Genomic DNA, 11630 nt, shown 5'->3' with positions numbered 1-11630 from the left:
CATTACAATGCAATATTGCCACCTAGTGTTAAGGAGTGTAAATTGACATCACTGCATTTATTAATCTTCTTTTTTTTCTTTTTTTCTTTTTTGCCATGGCAACTGAGAAAAAACCAGGCCCACCAAATGAGAATTAAGTGGATTAAAGTATTTACCAATTCAGATTTTGGCAAAGTGGAGAATGGAATAGAAATGTATTTTTAACTATAAAAACAGTTTTTTTCTGTTGACAAGCTTGTTTTGTGTCTTTTCTGGACTTTCACAGCGGCGATAAAGTCATACTGCAGGACGCTGTAAACTTTTCTCACTTCCATGAATCCAAATTATTATTTTTAAACTGTTAATTTTCTAATGTAATCATAATGTGCTTTTCTACAAGTGATCTTGCTAATTCACTTGCAGAGGCACAAAAATATATTTGCATTCAAACGTAATGCAAATACGTTAATGACAAACGGAATTAAGAGCAGAATAAAACGATATATTTGACTGCATGATATATCAGTCAATTACAGTTGACTGGATGAGAGGAGGTTACAAATTAGAGTTAAAGACAGAGGGTAGATAAAATCAAACCAACACAGTTGGAAAAGCCATACATATAAAATCCAGATTAGATCAAACATGTAATAAAATACAGCAAAAAAAAAAAAATATAAATCACAGTATCCCTGGAAAAGGTGCGTGCATAAGTTCTATAAAGTGCTAAAAGTGGATGTGTTTAAAATGGTGAAGGTCAAAGGGGGGGCTCTCTGGCGGCCCCCTCCTCGCTGTGTCCGGCCCAGGCTCTCTGGAGGTGTGTGTGTGTGTGTGTGTGTGTGTGTGTGTGTGTGTGTGTGTGTGTGTGTGTGTGTGTGTGTGTGTGGAGGGGGGGGGGGGGGGGCTCTCCGGCGGCCCCCGCCCCGCTCTGTGCGGCCCTGGCTCGGTCAGTTCAGCGGTGTGTCACACGGGGCGCCCGCTCCTCCGCGGCTTGGTTTGTTTTCCGGCTGATGCTGCTCTTCTCTTCAAAGCAGAGGAAAGTCAGGGGCTCATGTGTCAACATCCAGGGTTTCCCCGGGGAGGCGCAGCGTTACCGATATCCCAAAAAAGCCCCGTGCTCCTTTGAAGAGGCTTTTTAAACCCTCGCCTCGCGCGTCCATCCTCGGAGGCGGCGGTTTTTCGGACTGCACGCGCCACAACACGATCTCGAGCTCCCGCAGCTTTGACGTTAGCTAACGTTATTTTAAAGGATGACAGAGTACAAAGTGCGAGCAGCGTCTCCGATCATTTAGTAATATCTGGGGACCTTTTAGCTTAGCCTGCTAGCCCGGCAGCTCGAGCAGACCGAGGGAAGACGGCGGAACACACTGCTGACATGATGTTTCCTCAATCCAGGCACTCGGTAAGTTGTCCGGGCCAACTTGTCCCGGGTGGGAGCCGAGCTAACGGCTAGCTTTAGCACCGACAGCAGCTGATACGCGGCGCCGCTGCTCGGCTGCAGGTAGCTGTCAGCTCGGCTCGGGAACACCGCACCGCTTCCAGCATCTCCTCGCCGCCTTTGCACGACGTTACGCGTCGAAAACCACGGCGGCTTGAAACTTTTAGACGGCGTCTAACGCGAGCTAACACCTGCGTCTGCCTCCAGACTCGACGTGTTGCTAGCTAGCGTCCCCAGGAAAACAGCGAATTTAAGTTGATGGCGGCGAGCGCAAGTTTAGCTGTTTAGCTTCATGTGGCCGCTCTTCCACCTGCCTGCAGACAAATCCGGACAAATACAAGTACAGATGAAAGGCTGAGGGAATGATTTGGATATAATCAGCCGTAAAGTTGCTGCTGAAAATGAGCCTCGTGTCCTCATTGTTATCACGTGTTTGTGTAAAATGTAGCTGTTGACTTTTTAAAGGGCTAATATTTTCATAATCCACCACATGCATGTCTACTTCTAATGGATGACGAGGAACAGTTTAGCCTTCACATTCACATTTGATATTGTTTCCAACAAAATCCTGCTAATTGTGACATTAACGACACAGAAATACACAATGTTGGATATTGTTTTCACTGATGCTTTACAACCCATTAGGCCAGTTTATTTTGATGATTCTGTTTTCACTCTTTTGTCTTTAGCTAATTACAAAGTCAACGTTTTCCTGAAGTGCACAATATTACGTCTACTGTTAATATGCAGATTTAAAGATGCAGTGATTTAGGCACAAACATTTATTATTTTATCATTGAGGTGTTCTGTTTCACCTATTTTATCAAGAAGAATGAAATGTACATGATAATGTGAATCTCTAGACTTTTTAAAAAAATAAATTATTGTCCCAAACTATACTGCCCTCAGTGGTTTGCAGTTATCAAGTACTTCTGCAAGATCCAAGTTTTTAAAGAGCCATTTCTTATTTAATATTATTCTAAAATTTACTATTCCTAAAATATACTTGTTCGCATGTAGTGATATTATACTTGTGCTTTTATTTATTTTTACTCACTTAACCACTTCACAGAGCAGAGGTGGTCCAGTGTGGTTTCCCACATGTCTCTGCAATCACAACCTCTGATTGCAGGAGGGTGATATAATATAAACGTTATGGTGAAAGGTGAAAATGTCCGAGCGAAAAAATTAGAAGTGTCAAGTGAAATGCATTCACAATTGCCCACTGAAGTGTATAAAGGATATTATTTAAACTGGGGTGCTACAGCAAACACTCCCACAAATTGTCTCTGATTCATTTCAGTCTTGCATTCTGTTAATTACTTGCTTGAATTGTCATTTATATCTATAACTCCAAGCAGTGCCTTCAAAATGAACTGATTAATTGCAATAAGTTGTGATTTGTTTATCCTCTGTTCAATTATGGGAAACAAAAATCCAGATTACAAGCTAATCTACTCCAAAATTTACTGATTTCAAATCCTAAAGTGTGATACTGTCCTGTTGTTTTAGTCATCAAAAACATTGTCTTAAGAATGCCAGAATATGGGATTAAGTGTCATTGGCACAACCAATTTACAGACTAAATGTGATAAAGGGTTATATCCTTACCAGACAGTTGATTAAATATCTACAATGTAAAGCCTTCTCATCTTGGTTAATTAGCCTGAAGTCAAGGATGCTTCAATTCCCTCTTTCAAATATTGAAATGAGTATTTTAACCTCTACATTTTCCCCATTAATGCATTTCTTTCTATATTTCATGCTGATTCTCACCCTTCTGTGTAACCGGGTGACTCCATCCTCTCTGTTGAATCCCATAATCCAACTGGAAACCTCTCACCCTTGTGCCACTTACTTAGAGAGTAATGAGGTTTAGGGAACCAGATAAACCCTGGATTACAGCTTTGGACTGATGGTTTAAGTATAGTCTAGCTATACATAACCCGACTTCTAATGCAGCCTCTAAATACCTCTCACATATGGTCAGCATGGGCACACTCCGCCTTCTGTAAACACATTTCTTCAATCAGCACACTTTGAGGTCTGAGCATGTGGTTCTGTGCTGACAGATGTTCCATATCAGTTTAAGGACAGCTGCGGATGTCTGTTGAGCGCCGACTGATAACGGGTCGCTATTAATCACCTCGCCGCCTCCGCCGTGATGTCACTTTGTGCCGTCCGCTCTCGCTCAGACACGAGGCCCAGTTCAGGCTGACCTTCATTTGGGCTATCCTCTCAAAGGGTTAATCCAAGGGGTCAAACCGCTGTTTCAAAACAAACCCAAACACACTTTCATTAAAACCCCAGCAGAATGAACTGCAATCTCTTCCTTGTCTTAAATTGGATGCGGAAGAGGACAGTGGTCAATCAAGGCTAGCAGGTTGGACCTGACCAGTCCAGGATGTGAGAACTACGTGTTTTAAGGGTTTATATGTGAAGATGATTTATGGATCTCATCCACACAAAAAAAAAATCAACTTCTTTTTTCTTAGGCATCCTCTCAATCCGGTCAACCTCTCAAGTTCACCACTTCTGATTCCTGTGATCGCATCAAGGATGAGTTCCAGTTCCTCCAAGCACAGTACCACAGGTATGCATGAACACAACCACACACACTTTTTTATGATTTGATATGGCACTTTTACCACTGGAACTTTCCCCAGGCACAAGCAACCGTCATGGGAACTTTGAGCGTTTTGACCACATGACTAGGTTTATATATTGAATCCTGGAGTTGTTGTTTTACCCCTCATAAAGTTGCAGTTTTTTTGATCAAGTCTGCAGTGCTGAACATACAGTATGTAATTGAGTAAATTTGACATATATGTTTAGCAATTGTAGTTTTGATCAAATGGAGGACTCAAGCATTTCTGCCATTTAGGATCAGTCTTGCTGCGAGGGCTTTTTTCCTTCTCAGTGTTGTCCCAATAGATCTGTTTAATCACCAAGTTGAACCTCCTCAGTGTCCATCAACCGGAGTTGTTGTATCACTAGGTCTTGTTATCACCCCCTCTGGATTGGAGGTGTATTGCATTTATATTCCATGCTGTGATGAACACTGAAAACGACAATGGGTGCAGGAACCTTTTTACTTCCTTGAAGACAGTTTTCCTAGAACTAAATGTCCCTGGTGCTTTTGGTCAAAGTGCCTCTTCATGTTTTACAATCACAAAAACACAGTGGGGAAAAATGCCTGGTGTAGATAGAAGTCAGTGTGATTAAAGGACTTAGAATAAATGCAAACGATAACATCAGGAGACAAGATCAAGGATAAAATATGAAATCAAAATGGATTAATTGGTCAATTAAATTGAGCGTCATAACTGAATTGAGTGGGATGTGTTTTGTGAAAGAACATAGGTCTGTACACACATCCTTGATAAAAACCAGGAAAAAAAAGAGGTGTGAGTTCAGAGTTTACCAGCTGCATTAACTTGTTTATATCCTGGCAGGTTCTGATATACCATATGTACTTTCTGATCAGCAAAGCTCTTAGACCAGATATGATATGCATTTAAACAGAAAACAAAGAAATGGATCTTCAGGCCCAAATAATTTCCATTAAGATGGATCTGAGTACAACAATCCAAGATTCACAATCATGCTACACATTGGCAATATGCACAGTGAAACACACTTTAACATTCAAGAACTCACAGATATTAAAAGTTGACTTTAACCTGGAGAAAGAGACGGCAAAAGTCACTCATTAATTTCTGACGAATGAGTTGTATCATCAAAATTAAACTAAGCAGTAAAATAATCATGCGCTAGTGTGTTATTAGTTTTATTCCAGATATGCACATTATGACAAGTTCTTCAGAAAAAAAACAAAATTTTGTAATCATCTTTGAAAAGTAGTAGGGGAAAGAAAAAATCCTACTCTTCTTGTGATTCTTAATCAGTATCACCCCCATGACTGAACCGTTTAACAGCATAAATAAATGTGAGCATGACACCACAAATGTATGTGTTCAAAGTGATAATTGTTGGTGTATTTTTCTTCCCCCCAGTTTGAAGTTGGAGTGCGATAAACTGGCTTCTGAAAAGTCAGAGATGCAGCGTCACTATATCATGGTGAGTGTGATCATTCTTTTATTTTCTAAGTAGACATCAGTATAAGAAAAGCTTTTAGTGCTGTGATATCTGCTTATAAATCATACATCAGGAATATCTAGATCAGGGGTATTCAACTTTGACCAAATTTCTTGATGCAAAGGTCCGGAAGATCAGAACGTCTAGCCATTTAGTGTTGTATTTATCCGAATGTACTCCGGTTTCCTCCCACTGACCAAAAACATGCTGTGAGGTTCATTAGTGACTCTAAATTGCCCCGAGGTGTGAATGTGATGTTGTCTGTCTCTGTGTTATGTGATGGACTGGAGACCTGTCCATGGTGTATCCTGCCCTCGCCCATAGTTAGCTGGATTCGACTCCAGCGCCTGGCAACCCTGAACAGGCGCTGGTAGTTCTATCAACATCTGCATTTAATCAACAGCTGATTGTCAAATCAAATCAATTCAGTGCAATTCAAAAACGTTTTGACAACATTTAATATGTTGTAACATGGAACTGAAAGTATATGCACGGCTGCTGATATAATGTTCTGTCATTTACTGAAAGAGAAAATACATAAAATGTGAAAATACAATGCTTGACTGCAGAACAATAATACATTTTACAGATGATAAATCTAAACACATGCTCGCGTCTGGAGAAAGGCTCGCTTTTTTCCTCAGTGAGGAAACTGAGTTCTTGCTTCTCCTGGACAGATTTTCACCCAGAGCTTCAGTGGAGTCAGAACCATTGTCAGACACAGGTGGAGGTGCTCATTGGTGAGCCTGGAACCACATTTTGTTTTCTTTGTGTTCTTTGCTGAGAAAGCTGCCTCACAGTTGTGTGTGGAGCCAAACAAGGTCAGGATGTCCTCAAACCTGGGAAAGTGTCTCGGGGACTATTTGGAGTCAGAAAGTGGAAGCGTCAGTTCTTACAAACTGCTCTTTCAGGGCCACATCTGCTTAGAGATCAACCATTAGCACCGGGAGAGGCCCAGCATTTACCCATTGAAAGTCTGTGTGCCTTCCTTTTAGACTCTCCAGATGTATGTGAGGAGAAATGAATCTGAATGACCATGATGAGCTGCTGTCCAAAGCTGAAGCTGTCAATGTAATGCTTATTAATAAAGTTAACAAAAGGAGACGCATCTGTGTGAATGTGTGTGTTAGGATCCTGGTGGACAGGTCATACTGGACTCTCAGAGTACTGATTTTCTGTGATCTCACCACTGATTTGAGTTGTTTAGTCTGATCAAAACCGCTGTGTTTTGTATCTTAATGCAGTTTTACATTGGCTCTTTAATAAGTACAATGGTTTGTGAGCAAATGAGACACATGTTTAGGGCTGCCAGTGGGAAGAATGAACAGAAATGTCTGTCCATTCAGTAATAAATGCTCTATTTTTACTGTCGATACTTATTTTTTTGGAGAGCTCCATCTGATCCCTATTTATCCTCAACCATCTCTGTGTCACCCGTCTTTTTCCTGTCTCTCTCTCTGTTTTTCTCTCACTCTCTCCACCGCTCTCTATCTTTCTCCGTCTCTTCTCAGTTACAATGTTTGCTCTGTGTCAAAGTTTCGCCCCTGATATAAACAGATTTGATTGGTTCCTTGGTATCATGCGTGACGGATTATGTCACAATTTGTCCGTGCATTTCCTCATCCACTAAACTGTTACCGTAAAGACTAAAAAAGCTGCGCCGGTTGAAAAAGAAGCAGCCCGTCAGTTTTTTAATCATAACATTCTGCTTTGGTTGGAGGGAGGTCCGTGTCCGGATGGGACAGCATCTGGGTCCGGACCCAGACTGTAGTCAACTAATTTGATGACCCCTGATCTAGTTGGTCTCCTTTTTAGTACATCAGTTGTGTTTAATCACATATTGATCATTCACCTGCTGATGTAGATAAAACGTCTGGATCCGTCAGTACTTTGTGAGGTTCGATAGAATTTCAACAAGACTATTGTCATTCATTTGGATTTGGAAGTTGTCACTGTTTTGTGTTTTCTTTGCAGTATTACGAAATGTCCTATGGTTTGAACATAGAAATGCACAAACAGGTAATCACTCTCTCCTGTTATCCATCAACATGTTATAGCCGTGGTTATTATTTCTTAATGTTTATTTCTTTTTTTCCTTTGACAGGCTGAAATAGTGAAGAGACTGAATGGGATCTGTGCTCAGGTGCTGCCTTACCTGTCGCAGGAGGTAATAACAGTAACAATTTCACCCAAAGGTTCTTAGATTGTGTCTGGTTAAGTGTCTTTTAATTACCCAATATTGTATTATTGGGTAATTATATTCTGATGCTGATTGTAATTGTTGTACAATAAGTACCTTGATAATTTGGGGTTTTGTTTTTGTCCAATCTCTTTTGTTTCAGCATCAACAGCAAGTCATGGGCGCCATAGAGAGGGCCAAGCAGGTCACACCTCCGGAGATGAACTCCATCATACGGGTCAGTGACGTAAATCTGTGAATTTTAGATTTTTCTGGCTTTGTGGACCCGTTAGTGACAGTCTATCAACAATGTAGCCTCAAGACAGCTGACCAGAGCACCGCGGTGCCTTTCCCATCTCAATTTATCCATTCTCTTCTCCCTCTTTATCTAAATTAAGGTCACTGAGCATTGGAGCCAATTTCAGCTTATATTAAGGGAAGGCAGGGTCCACCCCAGACAGGCCGCCAGTCCGTCACAGGGAATCACGGAGGGACACACTTAAAGCTTTAGACAATCTAGTATCACTGGTTAACCAAAAGAACCAGTAACCTCTTGGAACGTAGAGCAGTTTGTTAAAGAAAAACGGCTCTTAAACTACTAATGTCAAATTTAATTACTCATCTTTCAAGTTTGCCCTGTTTATTTAGACAGCAGCCTTCAAGATACAAGGCAAGTCAAAGTGCTTCACAAAGACGTGAAGCAAGGTAAAAAGACATTTAGGGGACTGTAGTAATTCAATGACTCCGTAATGTAATGTGAGTCCTCACCATCTAAATATTAAGTGATTTGAGCTCATGGCAACATGTAGATGCAGCCTGAGGGCCAATCCCAGAAGAACCCCACATGTGATCTGAGTTCACTCAGATTCATAATAACTATTTAGTTCAGTGCCACCGTCTGTGTTGAACGAAGCACTGAGATCCAAAAGTATCAAAGCAATTTATTTATTTTTTTTCATGCTTCGTTATTCATTCCTGTTGTGTGGCCAGAATCCAGACTGAAAAGCATCAAAGAGTTTGTTTTGGACCAAAAAAAACATGAAGTTGCTTAAAAACAATCCTTTCAATGAGATGACCCAAAAATGGAAGCTTGGATGTGGCTTGATCAGACTTAGATTGTTGGAGCATTTCTGGGAACAAATCTGACAGTTTTCCAGTTGCTTCCTTTGGAGGAGAAGCTCCGTCTGAACTCGCTCTTCCTTTACCGTCTGTGTGTTTTTCAGCAACAGCTCCAGGTGCAACACCTGTCCCAGCTCCAGGGCCTGGCCCTGCCTGTGACCCCGCTCCCTCTCGGCCTCACCCCTCCCACACTGCCCGCCGTGTCCTCCAGCTCCGGCCTGCTCTCCCTCTCCTCCATCTTGGCCAACTATTCCCACGGCCAGCCCCAGGTGGTGAAGGAGGACAAGGCCAGGGACGCCGCCGAGAGGGCGCCCAGAGCGGAGGACGGGGACAAGTCTGACTAGTGCAGGCAAGGCGAGGAGGTTAGAGGGTGGGGGGTGGGGGCGCGGGATGGGGTGAGGGATATGGAGTCATTAGTGTCAAGAAAAAGAAAGCTTAAACTGTAACCGTAGATGGAGATTGATGTAAGTCTGGCTGCCTGTCTGCTGTGTGTCGGAGAGTAACTGCAGGGATGACGATGACGAGCAAAGAGGAAAGAGCTGAAACTTCCGATGTTCAGAGGATGAAACTCCTGAATGGCTGAGCGTTATTTGTTCATATTATTTAGTGGTAATAGACTCTGTTCAGGCTTCTAGACTTAGATGCTTTTTTTTTTTTGTTTGTTTGTTTTTGTTTTGTTTGTTTTTTAGTTTAAGCCATTCTAAGGCTTAACCAAGATAAATGATTTCTGCTGAAGACAAACCCTAACAGCCTTCTCCTGGATCTGCCTGTATTTTTTTTTGTTTGTTTTTTAAAGCAGATTTGTCTGCAGCATCTATCTCCATGTCCTCTCTAGACCCCTTGATTGTTTCTGCTGCTGTCTGTGAGCCACAATAAGCAGCTTTATCAACATCTCCTGTAAATTTTCTGCTCCAGTAATCGTGTGCAAAACCACCGCCGCCTTTTTCTTTTCTTTTTTTTTCTTTTTTTCTTTTTTTGATTGAAAAATCTAGACTGAAGCTGTTAGGTTAGCAACACCATTGAACAATGCTCTCGAGCCAAACTAAAGCTTGATCCGCTGTTAAGTGTAATGTTTTTAAAGGGAAAGTTCACTTAACGGGTGCATTCAAGGCTTTCAAACATAAACCACCTTATCTTATCACTGTTTTCGTGTTTTTGTAAGACCAACCAATGGATGCGTTACCCAAGCTGCGTACCTCAGTCCCAGAACTATGGGAGTTTATTCCATTACAAAATCTAGTATGTACAGACGCTAAGATGCCCAGTTTAGAGGTCGTTATTGTTTCGTAGGCCTAGCTCTTGCTGCTGTGCGCGCTGCATGGGACGGACCATGACAAGAAGTAAAGCTCTGAAAAAGAAAAAAGAAAAAAAAAAACTATTTTATTTTTGACATGTTGTTTTTGTGAAGTGAAACAGGCTATAATTAGACTTTTAAAAGGTGTCTGTGTGTTTGAGTGAATGTGACTGGAAAGAAGAAAATACTTGTTTATTTAACTTTGTTTTTTTCCTTTAAGCACCTTTTTGTATTCTCCTCATCCACCAGCTCCTGTCCTTTCATCCCACACTGGTCCACTCCTTAACATGACTTGAACAGGATCTTATTTTCACAACGGACGAACAGATGAGTACTATAATCCTGTCGGTGAGCAGAGATCCTCAGTTCATTTTGAGACGGTTTCAGGCGCCCGCCATTTCCTGTCCTGTTAGATTCCTACGTGACTACAAAGGAGAAAATGGACCCTGCTCAATTAATTCCCCCCCCCCCCCACCCCCCACCCTCACTTGTTGGAACAATCTGTTTGAAGTGGTTTGCTAAAGCTCTGAAAGCATCAGTTAAAACACCACACAACAGCATAGTCAGACTATGATTAATCTTGGCATATTATAAACTAAATGGATGTTAGGTGGACACTATTAAATCAATCCTCACCTTTAAGGTTCAGCTCAATGATATTTCATCCCACTTGTGACTTACGTTGTATTGTGGAACAGTCGTGTTAAAAATGTGTTGCAAATGGAGCAGCCAGTCACAGTTAAAGTAATCGATATTGGAGAGACAACGTGAAAACACTGCGATTAGTTTTTGCCGGTGTGATTGGCTGTTTGCATTTCAAAATCAGTGTTTGATTCATTCATTTGTATGATTTCCTAAACTATTGCGTTGGTATTTCATTTACAGTGTACAGTGTGGGATTACGTCACAGCTGTGGTTTGGCCAGCAGAGGGCAGCAGTGCAGTTTTGTTTTTTTAACTCATCAATAGCACAAAGTGAAGGTGGACACACACAAAGCATTTAACCCTTTACAGCACACACACTCAAGTGTGTGTCAATGTAACATTGTGACCATTAAATTTAAGGCCTGGATAAAGATATGTTACTAATAGAATCAGATATCGAGGCACATCACTGTCAAAAATCTGACATTTTCCATTAAAGGTTGCGTGCACATTATCTAATACTACTATCCTTCAATCAATGTGTTGGTTATGAACAGAAGTACACAAAATATTAAATACTAGACTTATTGGGCGTTTGAAACTAAATACTTGCAGTAGTTTACGGTGCATATGTTCAATCAGCACTCCCAATCATTAGCATAACTATTTTTCTAATATTTCCTTGAGTTTACAGCTGTTAGTTTAGCGGAAAAGTTTGACACAAAAGCCCAAAAGAGCACGATAGATAGTCTTGACCACAGCTCCAGATTTCCAGGATGCCTGCCGACAGCAGCTCTGATTCACTTTTGCTTCCAGAGCTTTGACAACCCACCATCGAGCACCTTGGAAACCGGAGCTTAAAAAAAAGAAACCCTCCCT

The 11630-nt window shown here is 41.4% G+C and overlaps 1 protein-coding gene across 1 annotated transcript; it reads left to right on the top strand.

Moving 5' to 3' along the window:
- The first annotated feature begins 967 nt into the window (after positions 1–967).
- On the top strand, positions 968–10164 carry LOC308120100 (TLE family member 5-like). Its single transcript, XM_080480508.1, has 7 exons — positions 968–1381; positions 3913–4010; positions 5434–5497; positions 7490–7534; positions 7620–7682; positions 7858–7932; positions 8918–10164. The coding sequence occupies exons 1-7, from the start codon at positions 1355–1357 to the stop codon at positions 9155–9157; spliced, it is 612 nt and encodes a 203-aa protein (XP_080336634.1). The 5' UTR covers positions 968–1354; the 3' UTR covers positions 9158–10164.
- Positions 10165–11630: the final 1466 nt, after the last annotated feature.

Source organism: Lipophrys pholis, assembly GCF_963383615.2.
Source record: "Lipophrys pholis genome assembly, chromosome: 14".
Classification (NCBI taxonomy): Eukaryota; Metazoa; Chordata; class Actinopteri; order Blenniiformes; family Blenniidae; genus Lipophrys; species Lipophrys pholis.
This window is presented reverse-complemented; position numbering and strand designations above follow the sequence as displayed.